The 24,352-nt window shown below is 39.3% G+C and overlaps 2 protein-coding genes across 2 annotated transcripts in view; both read right to left on the reverse strand.

Moving 5' to 3' along the window:
* The window catches only part of LOC148759197 (uncharacterized), a 160,375-nt gene that overhangs the window by 52,793 nt on the left and 83,230 nt on the right, over window positions 1-24,352 (reverse strand). The window lies entirely within an intron of this gene.
* LOC148759199 (uncharacterized) overlaps window positions 1-24,352 on the reverse strand; it is a 41,989-nt gene that overhangs the window by 1,448 nt on the left and 16,189 nt on the right. Inside the window, exons 4-7 of the mRNA XM_088793601.1 lie at window positions 9,662-9,792; window positions 6,066-6,180; window positions 5,730-5,903; window positions 6-112 (exon numbers count right to left, since the gene is read on the reverse strand). Of these exons, the coding sequence (XP_088649727.1) occupies window positions 6-112; window positions 5,730-5,903; window positions 6,066-6,180; window positions 9,662-9,792 (527 nt within the window). The remainder of the gene's footprint in view (window positions 1-5; window positions 113-5,729; window positions 5,904-6,065; window positions 6,181-9,661; window positions 9,793-24,352) is intronic.

The following is a 24,352-nucleotide window of genomic DNA, read 5'->3' on the forward strand; positions in this document are numbered from 1 at the left end:
TGTACCTTTTCCACTTATCAACTGCATGTATGTTTGCATGTCTCTCGAGTAAAAACTCCACCATTTCCTGGCTCTTCCGATGCACAGCAAATAAAAGTGGTGTAAAATCAAACTGTAAAACAGAAAACATTTTACAGCTTAAAAACTACATAGTTCTACATCAAATTTGAAAACTCATAAAAGATCCTCTAAACTTGAACATACACTAGAGAAAGTAAATACAAAGTAGCCCTCTGTGCTGTCATCTGCTGCTCCTTCCCTTTAAAATATCCTCCTTCTTCCTCTCCAACGGATGAACTTCCACCTCATTCTCCAGAACTCCCCTCAAACACTGACAGCCCTGGTTCCAAAATCTTTGCTCCTATCACAGTCTCTACCGCACTGCACTGCAGTGATTTCATCGTTCCCATCTGAACCCGGAGCTTTTGGAGGGCAGGGGCTATTCTTCATCCCTGTGTCTCCAAGCTCGAAATCATAGACGTAAATGCTTTAAGTCGTTTTATTGAATTGAAAACCTAAATAATTGTTTCTGGGGCAGTGTTTGTTACATTGTATTCCAAAGAATATGTACTTTACCAGAAATTAACTACTGTGGCCCAGTAGGAAGATTCCAGAAAGAGCACCTGTGTTTGAGAAGTATTATAAAACTGTGCTTTATATGGCTATTACTAAAGAAGTGTTTCAGGTTGCTTATTCCCGATTTGACAATACTTTTCTGTGGCAAACATTAACGTTTGAAATATCATGGAATTTCAGGGATATAGTTTGGAGAGCTTTCCAACAGAGGTGAAGGTTTTCTGCAGCTTATGCAAACATGCTTGCTTCTCTTCTATCCATGTTCTCAGGATCCCAGATGTCAACTTCAGGCTCTCCTGCTCCAAAAGGGTCACTAAAGAAATGGACTCTAAATTAAAAAGAGTTAGGCTTCAAATGACCTTTGATTGCTTATCGCTAAATGGTCCATGGGTTTTCTCCCATTATAAGATGATGGGTTTTTATCTGGGCTGTTGGTAAGCTCAATGTGAAATTTCATTCTCAGTTACGATGATAATCTTGGGACCCCAATCCCTATCTACTTTTTGAAAAAATCTGTTTTTATTCTGGGTCTATTTTAATTGCTACTTAAAATTATTTTACGGCTCAGGCAAAATATAACTCCGAAATAAAATATCATGGCTTATCAGTTAACGTTTTAATACTGATCTTTTAGCATCATGAAAGCGACTAAATCACTTGCAGTTTTAAGGAACCCTGTTGAGGAGGAAGATAGAATGCTGACTGGAATATGCATGACACCTACAACTATAGCCATCACTGACCTCATAAGACTTAAAGCCATTTCCATGGGTATGATCATTTATAGGACGTATAATGAAAAAGGAAGGTTTTTTTCTTTTTCTTTTTGTTTTTTTAAAAGAAAAACAACTTAGGAATTCTAGCTTGAAAAACTTACTCTCATTCTAAGGAGATTAACATAGAACACATATAATAAATCAACATGGACTGTCTTGAAAATCTTGAAATGTTTATCAAAATACTCTGTACGAGAGGAATCGCACACTCCAGTGCTTCCGGAGACAAAGAAGGGGACCCAAGTAAGTGAAGAACCCAGGTGGGGACAGCAGCACTCTGGGGAACACATGTCTCATAGAAGAGGCGCAGCCTCTCCACAGGACACCCACTGTAGTCAGGGCTCAAGGGGACCAGGCTGGATTCGTTAAGAGAAGCTTGACATCGTTGTTTCTTCATCGGTCCCCAAACTCTCGATGTTGGTTCAACATAGGGGGGCAAACTAAACATATCGAGGAGCCACAACTAGTCTATGGCCCACTTGGGATTTGTTATCTGCCTTTTCCAAATGTTTGTGTATAATGTGAATATTTGTATGTAAAATCTTTCCGTTTTTTAGTATCATAAGCTTCATTAAAAATCTGGGCCCCAACATGCAACAAAACTGTCACTTAGACTCATTACACCCACTTCAAGAATTTTTCCCATTCTTATTCAAACCATAATCTATCTGTATTCATTTTTCAGATTGTTAATCCAATGGATAATTACATTAGAGGACTGCTGACACTAAATTATTGACACTTCCCATCTGTATTGCTACTAACTTCATGGGATTTCATGTTTAAACCTACCATCGTGATTATGCCACGGCTCTATGAATTTCCCAGACATACTGAGAGAGTTTATCACACACTTTCGATCACTGCAGCATCATTTACGGTGGCCAAGAAACGGAAACAACCACACTGTCCTTCAATAGATGGCTGGATAAAGAAGATGTGGTATGTATACACTAAGGCATACTGCTGTGCCATACAACAAATGAAATGCTGCCATTTGGGACAACACGCATGGATCATGACATTATTATGCTGTGCAACACAAATCGGACAGAAAAAGTCGAGGACCATACGACTTCACTCATATGAGGGATAGGAAACTGAAAGCAACAGATGAACAAGACAAAGAAACAAAAACTCATAGACACAGACAACAGTTGAGTGCTTACCAGAACGTAAGGGGGGACGGTGGATAGTAGAGGAGGGTAAGGGGGGTCAAATATACTGTGAAGGCAGGAGAACTGACTCTGGGTGGTGAGCACATAATATGACATATAGATGACGCATTATAGAAATGTTCATTGCAGCTTTGTTTACGGTGGCCAAGACATGCAAACAACCAAAATGTCCTTCGATAGATGAATGGATGAAGAAGTTGTGGTATATATACACAATGGAATACTATTCGGCAGTAAGAAAAGATGATATAGGAACATCTGTGACAACATGGATGGATCTTGAGAGTGTAATGCTGAGCGAAATAAGTCAGACAGAAAAAGCAGAGAACCATGTGATTTCACTGATATGTGGTATATAAACCAAAAAGAACAAGACAAACAAATGAGAAACAGAATCTCATAGACACAGACAATGGTTTGGTGGTTGCCAGAGTATAAGGGGGGTGGGGGGTGGGGGGTGGGAGATGAGGGTAAGGGGGATCGAATATATGGTGATGGAAGGAGAACTGACTCTGGGTGATGAACACACAATGGGATTTATAGATGATGTAATACAGAATTGTACACCTGAAATCTATGTAATTTTACTAACAATTGTCACCCCAATAAATTTAATAAAAATAAAAATAAAATAAAAAGAAATGTACACTTGAAACCTATTTAAATACAATAACCACTGTCATCCCAATAAATTTAACTAAAAAACAAAGAAAAGAAAACTGGAGATTTACAGAACAACAGGCAAAAAAGTAGGCTCACAATTTCCTATTACTGCAGGAAACCCTGCTTGCAGTAAGCATTTGTTGATCTAACAAGTGGAGCACAAACAAACATGCAAAATTCTTAAAGGGCCCGATTCTGTGCATTAGGAGACCACCCATCAGCAAATTTCTGAAGATTCTCTGAGCGCCAGTGAATGACTGATGGCTGAAAGGAAAAAGGTGTTCTTTTTTAAGCCAGTAGATACCGCCAATGATATTTCCTTCCACTTCTCGAGCCCAGAGGTACAGACAGTTCAAAAGTCAGGCGAAGAGTGTTGGGAAGGAGAGAGCTGGAGGGTAATCACCTCCCAAACTCCACCTCTTCTAGAGATAGTTAAGTATCTGAGATCTGCGAATTGATATATTGCACTAGTAGTTCTTCACCAAGAGTTGTATCCGAATCTCAGGGAAATATTTCTAAATAACACATGTCCAGGCCTTATTAGCTTTACTCAGTCAAAACCTTCAGGGAAGAGCCTAGCTTGTGAATGATTGTAAGTGTTTTTAAAGTTCCTAGGGTGACTTTGATTTGCCAGCACAATTCTAGCCGAGAACTAGTCCAGTAGACGATCACTTCAGTCTCTTCTCTCGCCTATGTCACCAATTTCCTCTGACATTGAGGATTAGGCCAAATAAAAGTGGAAGAGACATGTCACTTATGAAAAGCACACTTAATTTCCTGGGTAGGAGAGGAAACGGGATTAATAATTCAAAATGCAACTTGATTTCGTTAAAGCTAAACTCCTTTCTTCTCATGGGACAGTCTAGATTTCACAGCAGAGTTTAGACTCTTACCTAGGTGGCTCTTTCTGCCAGAACAGGATGATATGTCACTTAATTATCTGTCCTTCCCTCGTTTCCCACTTAATTGCCACCTGTTCACTGTAATTTGGAGGATTCGGAGCCTTCCTAGAAGTGGTCTCGGGGGAGTTTAAAACTCACTGACTCTCTCTCCCAAGCTAAGGATTATTATCCCCCAAAACTGCAGAGGACCTTGACTAAGCATATAAACTGAAGGAAAACAAAAATAAAAAAACACTTTTTGTTAATTAAATTTATTGGGGTGACATTGGTTAGTAGTTGGTTGCAAGTGTCATTTCTATAATACATCATCTGTATATTGCATTGTGTGTTCACCACCAGAGTCAGTTCTCCTTCCATCACCATATATTTGACCCTTTTTCCTCATCTATCACCCCTCCCCTCTCTACCCTCTGGAAAATATCGAACTGTTGTCTGTGTCCATGAGTTTTTGAAAAATCTCTTCTTGTTATTTCCTCTCAATAGTTCAATTTCCAAATTCCCCTGCATATTTCTCATAGTTATTTCCTTTCCCTTTCCTTTTTCCCTCTCAGGCTTTGGCCAATGGGAGCTAAATAGCTTTATATAAATCACTTGTTTATAAATAGCAACTTGTCAACAGCAGGAAGTTTTCAATGATATTGTAAAATGCTTTTGTTCGTTTGAGTTTTAAGGAGAAGCCGATTTCAAAGGCAAATTGTGCTTTCCTGCATTGTTTTGCATTAATTGGAAAACAACTCGGACGTGAAAAAACACTTAAAAAAGGAAGTGTTGCCTCTAACAAGTTGTGTTTTCACAAGTAATTTGTCACAAGTGCATAAAGGAGAGCTGTGCCCTCTACTGCTACTTTAGAGGTATGATCATGTAAAGTAAAATTTTAGAAAATTGAGTTCCAACTGTTTGCATTCAGGGGACGCTTGAGCTTCCAAAGATGTAAAATTGACCCTTCCTGTGTCAACCAAGGGCATTCCTGCTGGGGTTGCATTGGCGAGCGGTGATGTACGTCCAGGAACAAAAAGGGGTGAATGCAACCCCATCACCTGCTCCCTCTGTACGACAACCCGCCCAGCGTCTCCACGAGGCTGAGCAGGAGCCCCACTCCGAGGTGGAGACCCCAAGGGGGGCCATGGCTGGCAGAGTGGCTAGGAGCACAGGTGGATGCCCCGGCTGGATGTCCAAACGTGACTGGCCCTCCTGCCCCAATCTTCAGAACCCCCGAGGCCTGGGCTGCTCAGGGCCTGTGTCCTGCTGCTTCCCCTCCCCACCTGCATATCGCCAGCTCCCCGGCCGGGACCCAAGTTCCACCCTTCCTCCCACCCACCCCCAGGAGCACCCATCTCCTAGGCCCTGCCCTGTAGCAGCCACCCCCACATACTTCCAGCCCACCAGGTCTTCAGTCCTCGGTGGGCTCTGAGCCTTGCACCCACTCCCACGCAGTAACAGGACTGTTACAGGCCAGAGCTGGGCCCTTTCTGTGGCCAACCCATTTCCCCTTCCTGACTTGGCTTTGACTTGTTTCTGTGGCGACAGGGCCTGATGTACAGCATGCAGTATATATCGACTAGAAATAAAATGCTTGTGGCTGAAACACATGTATTATAAATAGTGTATAAATACATACATCTGTGGATCTATACCTCATTGGTTGCTTCCATATCTGCCTGGTGTTGCAGGAGCTGTTCAGCTATCGCGGTGTTGTGCCCCATGGCCGCATAGTGGAGAGCCGTGTTGCTACGGAAGTCCTTCATATGTGGGTCCGCTCCGTGTTTTAGTAGGATTGTTGCACACTTCTCTTCCTGGCTCTCCACGGCCTGTCAGGATTACGTCATTAAATAAACGGTAAATTATGGGAATTCAAAGTAAGCATTCCACAAGTTTCCACAATTAGGTATAGTTAATTGAGAGAAATTCATTTTTATTCTAAATAATTAAACCAAATCCATCTCCTGTTGACAGAGCTGGCTACCACATACCTTCATGAGAGCTGTCTTGTTTCTGTTGTCACCGACATTCATCTGGCATTTCTTCTCTGCTAGAAGAGTCACCACTTCCAGACGGCCAAAGGCGCAGGCCAAATGGAGAGCAGTCCTATGAGGGTGAGAGGACATTTAGGACATTACAGGGCACCGTCTCAAACATGCAGTTCTGCATGCAATTGTAAACATGACACACTACTCCAATGCCTTCAGAACCAACACAGAGTTTTCTTCTGCACAAAGGACAACATTCACGAGCTCTTGTTACTCGCCACACTAATGAAAGAGCAGCCTAAGCGACTACAGAGAGCATGCCCTGGGGAATCAGCTCAACTCGGGTTTGATCCTAACTTAACTCTACCACTTAATAGCTGTCCCTTAGCCTTTGTGTGCCTCCATTTCCTCATCAACAAATGGGGATAAAAATAGTACTTAACATCACAGGGCACTGTTGTTGGCTTAAATGGGAATCTATGCAAAGTGTTTACTTAGGTTCCTAGCACAAAACACACACTCAATAACTGTTTGGTAATATTATCCGAATTATTACCATCACTACTACTTTACAAGACAACATTTCAATTAAGTAAAATGATATCATTCTACCTACTTTGCAGCTGTGTTTTAAGGATTAAGAAAGAACACTGCATTGCAGTGGTTCTAAGATGCTTCTTTTCTCATATTTTAACACCTCTGACACTGGAAGGCAATGCATAATTCAGAATGCCTTGAAAGTATAGTTGGCGGCATTTAAATAATTTCTTACTGGTACTTACAAGAACGGGCATCCTACCACCCGTGGTGCCTGACGTGAAGTGAAATAATGGAAACACACCAGACCTTCCGCAGTTCTCCTCGTAAGTTGGCATCTAAATAAATGTTCGTTCTTAAGAGCATCACGGGGAAAGAGGACTAAAATCACAAAGTAATTCTTGTTTTGATTTTCAAGAAACTTGACGCCAAAGGAGACTCAGGAGTCAAGTGACTAGGGATGGCTCATTTCATTGACTGTGGAGATTCAAAGATTATATGAAAATCGGATGATTTCCAATGATCAATATTCATATTTAATACTATTGCACACTAGCTGAACAGCAAATTTGGTCACTGTTCACAACGTCCTAACTGTAGAAATCCTTTTGTTTGAAATGGGGGAGGAAAAGCTTCAATTGAGATTAGGTACAAATACTTCCATTTACAATTTTTCATTTCACTCCTACTGGGCAACATAAAGTTTTTTAAGGATGAAAAGGGCCTGAGAGATAGATTCTGAGAGTCCTGGGTAGACTGTGTCTGCTCTGTAACAGTTATTCAGTGTATATTTGATGAATAAATGGATTGAAAGAATGGATAACTATAGCTGGAGATTTCAACATTTGTAAACAACATTTTTATAGTAAAGCAGTACTTCTGCAATAGTAATAATCACTTATATGTGCTTTTTTGATCTCCACAAAGACAGAACCAAAATGATTAATCAAAAATCATTTAATATTATAGGTAATGAAGCACTATGTAATAAAAAAAAAACTAAGTGTGTACAGAAATATAGATACATGAACTTCTACAGGCACAGATAAAAAGACTGCCTTTACTTCTGAAGAGGCTAAAAGTTGCCAAAAATACCAATCTTTAAAAAAAATATATTAAAAAATAGAAGTGAGAAATTGTTTTAATCTGAACAAGATTCATATACCTGGGAATAATGAAATATTACCTGGGATTACTTTATTAATAATAAACCATTACTAGAATTTCTGTATATGTTCAGTGTAGAGATCAGATTTTTTTAAAAAGAAAACGTCACAGTACAAATACTCAGATATCAAGTTTGCACATATTTTGGGCTAAAATAATATCGTAGTCCATGTGTGTGTATAATCAAAGGAATGCTTTTCTCCTTTTCCGAGCTACCAGAGTACATCTTTGCACGTGAGCATGTATGTATCATCCATACCACCTTCAACGGTCTCAGGTAATTCCATCCTACGGATGCACTGCAATTTATTTACGAAATCCCTTGATGTGAGTTCTTCACAATACATTGATATTGTAAGCAGTGCTGAGAAAAACAAATTGTATGTGATTTATCTAATTATTTCATAAAGATATTTTAGTACTTGGAATTGATGCGTAAAGGGAACACACATTTTTAAATGTGGTACTTATCACCAACTGCCCGTTTGAAAAGTCAGAAGCAACTTAAACTTGAAGCAGCAGTACAAGTACCATGGCTCCTCATCTTCTCAACCTTGGAGGATGGAAAAGAAGTTGTCATCTCTCTTTCAACTTGAATTCCTTTTCTCACCTGGGACACTAAGTATTGGTCACTTACAGATACACAGAAAGAACTTGGTCCCATTCAAAATTCGAGTGCGTTTTTTCTGTTGATTTCAGACACTTCTCTATAAAACGAAGATACACTTTTCCCTGATATACTTATGCCGTACATAATTTGCAAGTACATTTTCTTTTATTTTGTTAATATTATTTTCTGATATACAGAGACTACTGATTTCTTATATTGCTCAACCAACCTTCTGAACTCTTGCTTTTCAAGTCTTCGCCAACATAAAAAAATGTATAAATAGGCATTTCTGTTTTCTTCTGGTACGTTCCTCATTTCGTATATTTATAAGTTTTTATCTATAGTACATCTGGAACTTATTTTTGTGATATGAAAATCTAACGAATTTTCTCCAAATACTTAACAGGTATTTCTCCGTCATTCATGAGTAATTCATCTTTTCTACTAACGTGAAATGCCGTCACTATCAAGCTCTAACATCCTACCTATATTAGGGTGTTTGGGCATTTTCAGCTATATTCCAATCATGTATCTCTCTTTTCAGCTCTTAGTAAAGAAATTGTGGCAATAGAGCACCTGTTGACACCTAGAAGGGCAAATCTTTGTCTACTGTGCAAAACGATTCTTAATGTCATCACCACAATCAAAGAGACAGCACGTGCAACCCAAACTTGTAAAGCCCTGAGAGTTTAGCCGGCTTATGTAAAACTGATACCTAGAGGAAGAGCACACACGGGGAGAAAACGAGTCTTCCTAGGCAAGCCCACAGCATGTGCCCCTGGAAGCTTCCCTTCTAAGGCCCCTCAGTGAACACCGTACATACCTGGGTGGACACTGATGGAAAACGGATACTGGGCTTTAGCTGAAGAATTTTTAGCCCACAAGTTGATCTACTATGGGAATTCGTTTTCTCATTAAGCACTTTTCTATAGTATTTATCAATATGGTCTAAAACTGTGGACATCAAAAATAAAATGCTGCATATACTTCTTTTCATTTCTATTATTGATATTTAGTTAAATCGCTTTAACATTGTCAGTAAAGTGCTCTATAAGGGGAATTATGAGTGACGGGTCCTTGAGATTTTGTTCCTGGTGCTCACAAAGTCGGCCTGGGCACTGGCACCCGGGTAAGGTCCCCACCCGCGAGGGAACACAGCACAGCGCCCTGGGTGACAGGAGGGCTGAGCTCCACCTGGATGAGCCTGGGCCGCTGAGCCCTTCTGCCAGGTCCCCCAGCCTCCTCCAGGCCCGCCCGTGCCCACTGGCCTCGCAGGCCCTCTCACCTCTTCTGCTTGTCTCTGTCATTCAATCTCTCTGGATGGCGCGAGAGAAGCCTCTTCACTTCTGATACGTCGCCCCTGCAGGCAGCTTTGTGGATTTGGGGGAGATCTCTGTCTTGGATGTGGTACCCAAACTGCAAGGAGACACCATCTCCAGTCCAAGGATGCCTGCCAAGACCATCGCTCTGTGATCTCTTTCCGAAAACCTTCCGAAGCCCGAAGCCAATAACCTTCTTCATGGCCAAGCCTAAGGGCTTCAGAACCTCCTCAGCACTTCTTACGCTTTTTTTCTCCCGAGCCCAACCAACAGCAGACTCTAGAGCAGCCAACTCCCTGTCGCCACACTATCCCAGCAGGGCAGTTAGGAAGTTTGGAATCTCTCAGCCCAGAGAATGGCTGTAACCAAGCAACGGTGCACGGGTCAGAGACTGATGTCAACTGCGCATGCGCACAGAAGCCCCGTGGCTGAGGTCAAGGGTACCCAGAGCGCTCGTGCAAGGCCCAGGTGTCTCAAGTTTCAGAGATTGCTCGTGGGCAGCGCTGAGTTCCATTCTGACCTTGGTGGGCGTTGGCCCAGTCTTTTGCTGGGTGGTCTGAGCAAAATGAAATAGGACATTTCATTTCCTGAATTAAGAAAGCAGAGATGTAACAGGCAGAGAACTTGGGAGAAGCAAAAACCATAAATGAGAGAAGGGGAAAAAACAACTTTATGTACCCTAAACTGAAATCTAATAATCTCGATTTATAAAACAGACAAGCATTTAAAAGCTTGATTCCCAGAGATAACTCTTCTGTATTTTGAAATGTTTTACTTTCAACCTCAATATCTATCACCTTAGACCCAAAAATCTACTTAAAAAAATTGGAGTATACTTTGTACTTATCTGCTTTGTGAATAAGGCCTGTGGAACTAGAAATCTCTTTCTCTTTTCAGTATATATGTCAAGAAAGAAAGGAAATTTGCTCTTTTTGCCTCAGGATTTCACCAATTTATTCAGTCTAGAATGGCCAGAAAAGATCCACCTTTCCAATCCTTTCTTTAGTTGGTATTATATTCACTTGTCAATTTGTGACGACTGGACCAGTAGTATTATAGCCGATGTTTGATTTTCAAACACTTTTTTAAAAACCCACCTTAAATTTGTCACTTAAATCCTTCAACTGTCTTTCCAAACGTGAGTTCGCATTAAGTTAATCGGTTCATAACTAACCACACTGCTGACTGTTCATTTTTGGCAGTGTCACGACACTTGTCTGTACAATGATTTTGCCAATATTTGAGTATTTAATCATCTTTTTGTCCTTATAAAACTGAGTAGGAAATATAAAAATGAATTTACCAATACGCAGAAGCATAGATCATACAGACATAATACAGTTATTAAACCTAGACATTATTAGACAGTCTGAGAAACATCCTTACGTCAAGTGAAACAAATTAAAGAAAATATATAAATCATTAGAAATAAATCATGGAAGCTTATAGCTAAAAATCAAGGATAAACCAGTAATAGCTTTGACAACTTTCTTGGGATGAAACCCTTACATTACAACACGTTAAGGCTACTATTAGGTTTTTGTGCTTTTAAGTTGCATATGCATTTGAACCTAAAATGCTATGAACTAGCAATCACTTCTCCTTAATCACTACGTAATTTTGGCATCTAGTGGAAAAAGTATCTACTATTTTTCTAATCTACCATTTCAGAAGGAAAGAGTCCAATTTTAGCTGTTGCGTCTTTCTGAGTTTTCAAAAATGGATTCCAGCAGAGAAAGACTGTTTCTGATGCTCGGGAGAATATTTTGGCCCTTTTGTCACAAACACCGAGTGCAGGTTTTCGGTAGTGCTTCTATACATCATGTACCTCCTAAGTAGTGTACATAGCTGTTTCCAAGTGCAGAAATGTTTCCATCTTTGAAATTTAGCAAGATACGAGTCTACATGACACAACGTTTTACTCTAGATGAAGAGTATTTTTCAGATTTGTATATGTTATGCTTGAATGGAGTATTGTTTTCATTATACGTCCAATATGCATTATTATGTAAAAGCTCAACTTACATTTTCTTTCAATCTTGGGCTTTGCTATGCATTCTTTTAAAGGTGTATTTTGGTGAACTAAAGTTTTCAAAGTTTTGAAATCCCATTTTTCTTCTCTTTCTCCTCCTCTTCCCCTTTGTTCTCCATTTTTGCTTAGAGTTCTCTGTGTCTTCTCTAAAATTTTGCCTATTCCAAGATTACAAAAAAATTCATCCCTGTGTTGTTCTCAAAACAGATACCGTGTTTCCCTGAAAATAAGACCCAGCTGGACAATCAGTTGTAATGCGTCTTTTGGAGCAAAAATTAATATAAGACCCGGTCTTATTTTACTGCAATATAAGACCGGCTCTTATATAATATAATATAATACCCAGTCTTATATTAATTTTTGCTCCAAAACATGCGATAGAGCTGGTTGTCCAGCTAGGTCTAATTCTGGGCGAAACACGGTAGTTTTGTTTTTACATTTGATCCATAAACTTGTGTTTGTCACAAAGTATGCAAAGAGATTCATTTTCTTTCCATAATAGTTGTCTGTTTTTTCCAGCATCATTAGTAAAAGGACTATCGTTTCCCTAATTAATTTGGATTAACTTGGCACCTCTGTCAAAGAATCAGTTGACAATTTAAGTGTGGCTTTTTTCTGACCACTGATCTTATCATCTGTACTAAAGCCAATACCACACTGCCTTGAAGATTAAAGCTGTACAGTAATTCTTGAAATTAGGTCGTGTAAGTTGTCCAACATTTTTCTTCTTTTCCAAATTGTTTTTGCGATTCTAGGTTCCTTAGATTTAAATATTCATTTTAGAATCAGCCTGTCAATTTATCCAAACAAGAGAGAGCCACAGAGAGAGAGAGAGAGAAAGCCTTCTGGGATCATGACTAGTTTACGGTGGATCTACAGATCAATTTGGAAAATAGATATTTTAGGATTATGGATGCTTCCACCTGTGAACATGGTCTACGTGTGTATTGATTTATGTCCTTAATTTGTCTCAAGAACATCTTCTAGGTTTAGGCGTATTTACTTCCAAGTATTGTTTATTTTTATGGCACTTTGAATAATACTAATTTTAAATTCCTTTTCCATGTTATTCTAGTACATAAAAATACAATTGATTTTGGTAAACTTACCTTATATAGTGTAACTTGATTACGTTCACTTATTAGTTCTTGCAGATTTTAGTAGTATATCTATACAACTATGGGAAGGGCACATAAAAGCCATTGTATTTCCTCTGATATAATCTTTATTTCTTACTTGTCTTATTACATTGGTTTAAAACATCCAGAAAAACGTGGGAAAACATACTAAGTGCAGGATCCCTGCCTTGTTCCCATCTCTATGGGAAACATCAAGTATAATAATTACCTGGAGGTATTTCATAGCGGTTTCTATCAGGTTGCGAAAGATCCTCTCTATTCTGAGTAAGCTGAGATGCTTGATCATGAATAGATACTGAATTCTGTCACACAATTTTCATCCATCTTTTAAGATTATCATGTCATTTCTTACTCTAATCTAATTCTCTTTATGTCGAATGACTTTTTTTTTTTTTTTTTATTAAATTTATTGGGGTGACAATTGTTAGTAAAATTACATAGATTCCAGGTGTACAATTCTGTATTACATCATCTATAAATCCCATTGTGTGTTCATCACCCAGAGTCAGTTCTCCTTCCATCACCGTATATTCGATCCCCCTTACCCTCATCTCCCACCCCCCACCCCCCGCCCCCTTAACCTCTGGCAACCACTAAACTATTGTCTGTGTCTATGAGTTTCTGTTTCTCATTTGTTTGTCTTGTTCTTTTGTTGTTTTTGGTTTATATACCACATATCAGTGAAATCACATGGTTCTCTGCTTTTTCTGTCTGACTTGTTTTACTCAGCATTACTCTCTCAAGATCCATCCATGTTGTCACAAATGTTCCTATATCATCTTTTCTTACCGCCGAATAGTACTCCATTGTGTATATATACCACAACTTCTTTATCCATTCATCTATCGAAGGACATAAGACCTGACACAATAAACTGCATAGAAGAAAACATAGGTACTAAACTTATGGACCTTGGGTTCAAAGAGCATTTTATGAACTTGACTCCAAAGGCAATGGAAGTAAAAGCTAAAATAAACAAATGGGACTATATGAAACTTAAAAGCTTCTGCACAGCAAAAGAAACCATTGACAAAATAAAGAGGCCACCAACTGAATGGGAGAAGATTTTTGCAAACAGTGCCTCCGATAAGGGGCTAGTATCCAGAATATACGAATGACTTCTTAATATGGCACCGACGTTGCATTCCTAGGCTGACTCACATTTGATCATGTCATGTGATGAGTTTCAATATTGCTCTGTTTTGTGACTATTTTGTCAATATTTGTTCCTGTGATCATGAGAGATATGGGTCTGTACTTCTATTTACTTCTAACATCTTTCTCAAGTTTTGATATCAGGGTTATGTTGCCTTCAGGAAATGAGCTGGTCAATAATCCTCCTCTTCTATTTTCTGAAATTTATGATGAATAATTAATATCGTTTCTTCATTTTTCCCTTAACTATTTGCAGAATTCACCAGTGGAATCATCGGGGCCTTCAGTTTTTCTGGGAAGGCTTTGTATTTCAAATTCATTTTCTTTAGCAAAATGTAAGACCATTCAGATGTCGTGTTTCTTACTGGGTCAGTTTAGGTATGTCTTATCTTACAAGGAATTTACCCGTATTCATAAGTGGCCATTAATTATTTTCTTAGCATCATTTTCAAGCTCCCAGTGATGTCTCCTGTGCAATTCTTGATATTGATCATGTGTATTACATCCTTTTATGTCTCGATCAAGGGATTATTGATGACATCATATTTTTCCAAGAACTAAATTCTGGCTTTCTGAATTTTCTTTATGATTTCTCCATTCACTGATTCATTGATTTCTTCTCTTTATTTCTTCTTGTTTTCTACCTTGTCTTTAATTTTCTTTCCATTTCCAAGCTTTTTAATGTGGTAGTTCAAGCTTTGGATTTAAACATTTATTCTTTTCTCTGAAAGCCTTCATTGTTACACATTTTGTTTTAAATGCAGTTTTAACTATACCCAGAAATTTTCATAAGATGTGTGTTCATTACCATTCATTTCAAAATAACTTCCTATTTCCCTTGTGTTGAACCTGTTTGATATTTTCCATCATATTTGAAAATATTTTAACCTTTATTTCCTCAAATATTTTCTTGCCACATTGTTTCTCTCCTCACTTTCCGGTGCTCCAACTTGTTATTTTTAGTTGGTTTATAAAATGGCAATATTCTTCAAGTTTGCATTTTATCATTAATGAATTTCAATTTATTGACGCCTTTAATTGACACTTCTCTGTAGCCCATATTTTATTGGAAAAAAAAAAATGCTGTTTCTACCGATGGTGAGATTCCTGGTAAGTTCAGGGAAATTCTACTATGTGGAGCTTATTATTTATGCTTTTATGTGTGGAAATGTTTAAATATTTCAGTCCAAATATTTTCGTCATCATTGTCTTCATTATTTCATTGCCATTGTCATTCTTAGACAAATATTTTATGCCATAAAACTCAGCAAATAAGTTGTTTCTATTTCTGATTATCTTGAATGTTTTGCCAAACCAAATGGAGATGTTGCAAAATAACAGGCCTTTTCTATTTCATTCCATTCAATACAAATGCAAATTCATCCCCAGGAAGCTCATCAAAAAATTCTTCTCAAAAGGGAGGGAATTACAAAACACAGTTATAACATTTCAAACTTCAACCAGATACACGGAGCTCTCTGTGCTTAATTCACATCCTTCCTCGCTTTGGTAGTGACAAATTCAATGGCTTCCTATTTACACACTCTTTTTAATAATTCCAATTTGCTAAAGGCTTCAAAACTTTCAGTATCCAAGGTGTTCCCTTCATTGAATCCTTTGATTCAAGATTCACAAATGGTTTTGAAGAGATTGCAGCAAAAATGAATAGAAGACTCACTCACAAAGTACTTCAATACTACTGTAAGGCACTAGATTGGTTTTCAAGGTTGTTCTTCAAAGAACTACTTGTAAAATCTGGCTCGTGCCAGACAGCCAAGAGGAAAAGTTCATACAGTCATGCTTTAAATCAACCTCAGCTTAAGCACCAAATATTTGTGGTCCACTTACTTTAGGCATTTTATTTGTTCATCAAGCTCCTTCTTCATGTATTCCGCAGATAAAATCTTTGGTTCTCCATTGGTCTTGACAAATGATGCCTATTTTGGATGGTACAGGTCATTAATAAATTTCCTAAAAATCGGTAACTCTGTTGCCTTCAGCCAGCACTGGTTTTCTACTGTTGTCCTGGTATACAACTCTAATTTAAATTTGTCCTAGATGTCGTCTTTGAAATGCATTATTATGATTAATAGGTGTATTATAAGAAGCTTTGACTGGTTTGATATACCTCTGCTTTTTACTTTCAGATTCTGCCAAGTTCTGGTCTACTCATGCGGATGACACAGGTGCACTGAACAGAATTCTCACTTGAATGTGTGGTTAACTCTGAAAATCACCCGCTGATAAACCACCTCCATTCCAGGTCCTTTACAGATGCTAGGTTACTAACAATTCCCTTTCACTGGCAGTGGGCAGAACACTCACTAAATAAAATAAAGTGTGCTCAGACACGAGTGGTTAGAGACACCTATCTCTTCATTGGACTCTTTGTTGGTAAAGCCAGGCCAGCCACTTTAATAAATAAGCCCCAAGATTTTAGTGGCTTATCACAAGGGAAGGGTAGTTCTCCTTCATGTGACAGTCACTGAAGATGCGACGGGTCACTGAGCAATTATCTTGCCCCTGGTGATTCAGAGACCCGAGTTTCTGGTAACTTAAGTTGCCATATTTCAAATAGGATCCTCTGTTGCTTACGTCTAGATGGTGAACCGGACAGAGAACTTTTTAAAAGTCTTGGCCTGGAGGTGACACATACCACTTCTTCACATATTTTATAATTGTTTACCGGTCACACATTCAAGTCAAAAGGACTGAAAATCCATCCTTGATGTGGCTGTCATGTTTCAATTTCAGTTTTATATTATGGAAAGGGAACACAATTTTTGGTTGACAGCAAGCACTCAATGTCATTGATTCTTACCTCATGTATTTCAGTAAAATGAATTCCCCAGATGGATCAATACTTAAATGCAAAAAAGTAGGTAATTATAACAACAGAAAAAAAGGAAAGTCTGTCATTTATGACACAAAATCCAGAGCTCATAGAAGAAAAGAATTAGTTAAGTCAACTGAAAACACAGCCTTGGCAAGCAGCAATATGGGTGAGGCAGGGTGGAGGCTCATGACGCAAAAGACATCAAAACATAATCATTTCAATATATAAATGGTTCCTATACCTCCAGAAGAAAATCCCCCCAATCCAAAAGGAAAACTGGCAGAAGATGATAGAAGACAGTTCACCCAAAGAGGAAATATGATGATTCTAAGCAATACATTAAAAATAAAACCAAAATAATATGCCAATGGAACAAATCAAACACTTGACTGACTGACATTCTGAGATAGGCTATAGCAAAACAAAACCTCATACACTGCTTATGAAGGTGTCAATTGATACAACTTCTACAGATCTTAATTAATCAACAGTTGTAGAAATTTAAAAGGAGGATACCCTTTGCCCTAGTAAACCTACTTCTAAAAATTATCTCATACACTTAGTTCTTTTTCTCTAAACATCTCATACACTCAGTTCTTATTCTCTAAACAAGAGACATTCATTCATTCGACACTGCTTGTGTCAGTAAAAGACTCTAAACCACTCACAGGTCTACCCATAAGGTGATGACTCATTAATCAATGTTTCACCCACACACTGGAAAAATTATAGAGCAGTTTAAAAGAAGAAGATAAATTTATATGCACTTACATGTTATGGAAAGCTCTCTGTACATCTTAGGTCAAAAATGTAATTTTCATATACAAATAATTCAATAATATTTATCAAAATATATATTTACATGCATTTTGATATGCCTGTAAATGCACAGAAAGAGTTTGTGAGGACAAACACCCACTTTTTACCGTGTTCTTCAAAGAGAGGAATGGGATAGAAAGATGGCTTAGGGCTTTGGAGTTTTTATTTTCAATTTTCATTGTATATAATTATTTCTAACAGATATGTATATATGACACGTGTAGTTAGGGAAATAACTGTAGTTAGAAAAAACAAATTAGGTGAAAGCAGGTCATTAAAGCCTTCCCTGAGAAGTACGCCACCGGATGAGTCCCACGAAGGAAAAAGATGTCCATCACAACACATGTAATATCTGTGTGATTTCTATGTGTTTGCCTGTGAAGAAGCTAAGGTCTTCCAATAATGTGGATCGTGTAAGACAGGCACACATATTATTTGCCTTTAACATGTTCCTTGTATTAACTGGGCTCCTGAGAGGACAGGCCACGGACACATATGGGGGTGGTCAGGCTACGGGCAAATAACGTGCTGCCCTACAGAGCTCCTTGCAGCACCTGTTGGGTAGCATCTGCAAGTAGTCAGAGCTCAAACTGACTTCCTTGGAAATTCTCCCGGAAACTGTTGGGTAGGGTGGAGACGGGCAATACATCCAGCAGCTACTTTTGGTGATCTTGAGAAGATACCCACCAAGAAGGGCTCCTGATGGCTACCTGAGCTCAATTATGATAACAGAGCCTAGCAGCCATTTCTAAACAGGGGCCTCTCAGGCAAACTGCCCTTCAGGGAGAAGCCTGCTCTAAGCTGCGTGCCTCCCACACTGAACTGAACATTCTGCCTGCACTGTGTTCCTATCATCTGAGCTGACCTGTACAAAGGAGATCCTGGAATTGCAGACTGTAGCAGAGCAGAACTATCAAGCAAGAGAGGGGCCTTGCCCCAGGACCATCTCAAAGCCATGCAGACGCACAGCCGTGCTGTCTCCTAATTGAGCTGTAACACTATTGAGCTTCACCATAGCTCTGCTGTATCACAATTGAGCTGTTTACATTGAATAACTTCCCTCTTTCACCACACCACAAATTGAATATCCTTTTGGCATTGAATTAGCACCAATGACAATCAGCTGACACTCTGTTGTTGAGAACATTGCCTCTCTCTCCAGCACATGAGCCTCAGTCCCTCTAGGGTTGTGTAAGAGGCAGATCCCAAGCCCAGTCGGATCCTAGTTTGAAGGGAGCCTAAAACCAGCAGCAAGGCTAGAACCAGAAGCAAGAAATGGAGTCAGGGCAAGGAGCTCTTTGGCAACCCCACAGGGTTTCTTAGCAGTCGTCAGTCAGAACAGGGGTCAGAGACACTGGGGTCCTCAAAGGAAAGATGGGAGCACATCTAGAAGAAAGATTAGTATGGGCGCAGGGGTCAGATCCAAGCCACACAACTGGCCCTAAGTCACAGGTTTTGTAAGCCTGAGATCCAGGGCCCTAAACTAAGATGAGACCAGCATTGGGGCAGGGCCCCGAGGTATTCTGGTTGTCAGAGCACAAGCTGAGCCCAAGCCAAGCAGGGAACCAACCCCGTTCCTTGTGAATACTGGTTTCTGGCCTAGTTTTAAGGAGGAGAAACGTGGCCCCAATAGGTATAGGGAGGTGGCCACTGTGGGTACCACTAATTAATTGCCGCATAAATTCCTTATTCTGGAGAGGAAACAACATCTCTTAGAACACAAACCAAAAAAGCATGGGGGTGAGCGGAATAAAAACACTCTGTTGTGTAATTAGTTGGATAAACATTTTTTTTTTTTTTCCACTCCTCTCCAACCATAGATTCTTCTCCTCTCCATCTTGACAAGCTGGTTCCTGGGTGGGAATATGCCCAATGAGAAAAGGATAGGGAGCAGGAAAATTCTTAAGTCACACATGAGGCCACGATGGTCTAATCCATGCCTTCTCTGGGCTTGAATATAAAACTCACCCTCACGTGAGTGCTTTCGAAAGTTCCTTGGACATCTCTCACTGCTACTTCTCTGTTATCCTGAGAATTTCAACTCTTTTCTGGACAGCACCTCCTCGACCATCCCTAAGATATCCCCATCCTGTCTGTCTCACGCACACTCATATGTGATGGTTATTCTTTGACTACATGCTTTCACCTCAGACAGACCCTAATGCAAATTTATCCTAGGGTTCCATATTTACTGTTTTGCAGAGATGCGTTTGAACAACAGTGAGACTTTTTTAAAAGGTTATGCTCCAAATTGAACTTCATTCTATGGCATGTAATGGTATATTGAGCTTCTAAACTATTTCAAAATTGTCTGACATTTTGGAAATGACAAAACTTATACTAAATAGGTCAACTGATGATAAAATCTGGAAAAATCTGCGCCTCTCAAATATACAGTAAACTACTCCTTGCTCATGATCCTTTTCAAGGGAGACGTGAATTCCTCACCAAGCATATAGATGGTTTTCTAAGTATAATAATTCTAATTGAGGCCTTCCATACTATGTGAATTGAAAATTCAGGAAATTGGCCATTTTGCTGCCAGTGATGTCCAAATCAACTTGAGCACTGGAATTATATCAGCAAATTTTTAGTCACAAGGTTCTGCAGCTTCACTACAAACCTATTAAATCAGAATCTAGACTGCTGGGTTCCAGGAAATCTAAGGTTTTTAGACTCTTTTCGGTCATTCTGATAAACTGCTTAAACGATTGCCTTCTTGGTAACTGGAACATCTGCAAGTCTATTCACTGAACTCCTATGGTGTTCCACCTTCAAATCTTTTCTCCCATTGTCTACTGAACATTGAAATATAGGTCATTTAGAGAAAGTCAACACCTCAACTAGTCAAGTCATGTCAAAACAGCCAATCATATATTTTAGTCTCTCCGTTCTCTGAAAAATTTACATCACAAAGTACAGAAATTTGAAAGATGGAATGAGAATGAACATGTCATAGACAACTGTGGTCCTCATTAATCTTTCAGATTTCAAAATTTATCTTAGTTACTTTTTATCTTAAACTTTTATAAACTGATGCTGGAGTTTAAGAAAGTCTTCATTATAATCAAGATTTATTGCAACGAAGCAATTTACTTTGGTTGTGGAATTTGTTGGTTTGGGGCCCTGGATGTAACTCACAGAACACTGAAAAATATATCTGGGTTCACATCAGCGCACAAAAGAGAAGAGGCTAATCGTAGAGCTTGCTTCACCACAGAAACTTTAAAAAATTACATAAAATGGTCAAAATCAACACTGACAGAACTCTAGAAAACAAGCCAAGCTTTACATCAACAAAGTGAACACTAAACCTGGGCGGAAAAATAAGCAACTTAAAATGATAGAATGTTTTGTGGCATTTTCATTTGCCTTTGTTTCAACCCTCTGCCTGGTAAGTACAGTGCTGGTCGTGGTCTTCCAGAAGGGGGCCTGTATTCCTGATGTGGGACGCGGGGCTGTGTTTCAGAGGGCACAGAACAGACCTTGTTCACAAAGAGTTATTTGTATGTTCTAACCTGTCTGAAAGGTAGAAGACTGACACAAAGCACTGCCCCCTTTTGAATACTTCAGAACTCACTCATGGTGAAAAAAGGCAGGAAGTCAACAAAAGCAATGGAAGGCAAACTGACAACCCACAGCCAGTAAGGACAAAACATTATAGATTGAGGCACACAATAGACCAGTGAAAGCCATGGGTGAAGAGCTAGAGAGGGAGTGTCTTTGTAAAATTGAGGTATTCAAAGGCACTCATGTGTGCTGGAAACTTAGACACACACATCCTCAAGGCAGAATGCCTGCTCAGGAAAGACACAAGAAAACTCTAAGCTTTCACCATTGGCTGATCTCAGGGCTCAGTGTAGCAGGAATTAAAGGCTAAGGAGGACGTATAAATGGCCTGGCTACACACTGAAGGAGTGCCCCAGATTTGCAAAGCCAGAAAAATTTAGGATTTTAAAAATATAATTAAATCTCTCTCTCTCTCTCTCTCTCTCTCTCTCTCTCTCTCTCTCTCTCTCTCTTTTTCTTTTTATTTTTTGTTTCTAATGTTCAAGAAAATTTAGGTCAAACACTAGCTGAACAGGAGCTACAGGTACAGAGACTTAAGAGATCACAAATGATAAAGAATACAGACCTGTAAAATTGTTGCTAAAGTTCATTAAACAAGCAGCTACAACCTACAAGCAACAGAAACCCTAAGGAGGGAGAAAACCTTGATTGAAAAGACTACATGATAATATTCAGGATGTCTAGTTTTCAATGAAAAATTACAAAGCATGGAAAAGAAATTTGGCCCATTCACACAAAAATTAAAGTTAACTGTCATTGTCTCTGAGGAAGCACACTGATTGGAATTACTAGAGAAAGATTTTTAATCATGTATCTCAAATATGTTGAAATAGTTAAAGGAAGTCATAAGAATAATGTGTGAACAAACAGAAAATATCAATCAAGAGACAGAAATTATTAAAAAGAGCCAAATACGAATCCTAGTGATGAGAAGTATAATAATTAAAATGCTCCCTACAGGATTTCAATAGCAGAATTGTATAAACAGAATAAAGAATCTGTAACCTGGAAAATAGACCTAAAGAAATTATTCAGTTGGAAGAGCTAAAACGCAAAAGGATGAAGAAAATACACAGAGCCCGAGAGTTCAACCAAACCAACATACAGTGGGAATCCCAGAAGAAGAGAAGGCAGAAAAAAACAAACAAACAAACAAACAAAAAAACCCATAAAGAGTTCTTCCCGTAAGCAGCCTGAGGTCACCTCTGAAAATGGTTCACTACTCGCTTGACTCAGAGAACCCCACAAAATCATGTAAATCAAGAGGTTCGCATCTACCTGTTCATTTTAAGAACACTCGTGAAACTGCCCAGGCCAACAAGGGTGTGCATATCTGAAAAGTCACCAAGTATCTAAAGGATGTCACATTACAAAAGCAATGTGTGCTGTCCCGTCGTTATAACGGTGGAGTTAGGAGGTGTGCCCAGGCCAAACAATAGGGTTGGACACACAGTCCAACCCAAAAAGAGAGCAGAATTTTCACTGCACATGCTTAAAAATGCAGAGAGCAATGCTGAACTTAAGGGTTCAGATGTAGACTCTCTGGTCATTGAACACATCCGGGTGAACAAAGCTCTCAAGATGCAGCCCAGAACTTACAGAGCTCAGGGGGGTATTAACCCATACAGGAGCTCTCCCTGCAACACACAGATGATCCTAACTGAGAAAGAGCAGATTGTTATTGTTCCTAAACCAGAAGAGGAGGTTGCACAGAAGGAAAAGATCTCTGAGAAGAAAGTGAAGAAACTAAAACTTATGGCCCGGGAATGAGTTCAGCATCAAATAAATGCTAATAAAAGTAAAAGCAGAAAAGAAAGCATAAAGAATATTTAAAGAAACCATAGCTGAAAACTTTCTAAATTTGAGAAAAGATGCAGATCTACATATTCTAGAAGCTTAATGAACTCCAAAAATTATAAATCAAAGAGGTTCATACACACATCACCAAACTCTTGAAAGCCACGGACAAACAATCTGGAAAGCAGCAAACAAAGAAACAAAAAACCAGTCAGTACAAAGGATCTGCAATGAGATGCACAGCATGTTGCTCGTCAGACACTATGGAGGCCAGAAAGCAGGGCAATGACATTTCGAAATTGCTGGACTGGGTTCTGGTTTAAGACGGCCACGTAGGAATATCCTGAACTCATCTCCCCCCACATACACACCACATTTACAGCTGTATAAGGAACAATTTACTCTGAGAAAGAAAACTAACAACTGGTAGAGCGACCCCTGCTCATCGGGTAAACAAGAGGGAAAAGGAATCCACGCGGTTAGGAAGGGCTGACAAAGTCTCGCCATAAACCCCACCCCCCGCACACTGTACTTGCTGCATAGCTAATGTGGTGAGAGGCTGCCAGGTGGGACAGGGCTGACATAGGACGTTTCCATCACCACAAACAGTTCTATCAGACATCACTGCTGTGGAAGTTTGGAGTCCTACCTTTCCCGTATTGTCTCTTGTTTCTGAAAGGACTGTTTTGCTCATCCCCGCGGTGTTCCTTTCACACCTGCACTGATATCACTGAAGTCACCCTTGCCTCATCAGCATGGCTGATATATACCAGTCCTCATTCAGAGGAATTAATTTCTTGCCCTGCTCTAGGTAAAAGTGTATGGACTTTGTTGTTATAGAGGTTTGTACTCATAGTCTGCGTCCACCATTTTCTAACTGTGTGGCCTTGGGCAAATCATTCAATCGTATTCTGTTTCCCCTTCTGTAAACTGTGGAAAATTCATACTTCACAGAGTTATGAGAATTAAATGAAATAACAGAAATTTAGGGCCTAATTCAGTACCTACTACATGTATGTGCTCAATAAATGTGATTTCCTTCCATCATATAACTTGTCTCCAGGTGTGACCAACTTACATAGAACCTGCCCTTCCAGGGGGAGGATTTACTGGTATCTCTAGGAACTCTGAACTTCAGAGGCAGAGGAGGACAGCTAATCACGCGGGGAAATCTAACATATGATTAAGAGATGGGTTTCCTTGCTTGGACATCATAGGCCAAGATTCAAGATTGCCAAACAAATTATACAGGTGCTTTGGTGGTAAAATTGTTTACGAAAACAGGTAAAGCCTCATTTGAGCGTAGCAG

Source organism: Rhinolophus sinicus, chromosome 1, assembly GCF_057876585.1.
Source record: "Rhinolophus sinicus isolate RSI-liver-muscle chromosome 1, RSI-T2T, whole genome shotgun sequence".
Classification (NCBI taxonomy): domain Eukaryota; kingdom Metazoa; phylum Chordata; class Mammalia; order Chiroptera; family Rhinolophidae; genus Rhinolophus; species Rhinolophus sinicus.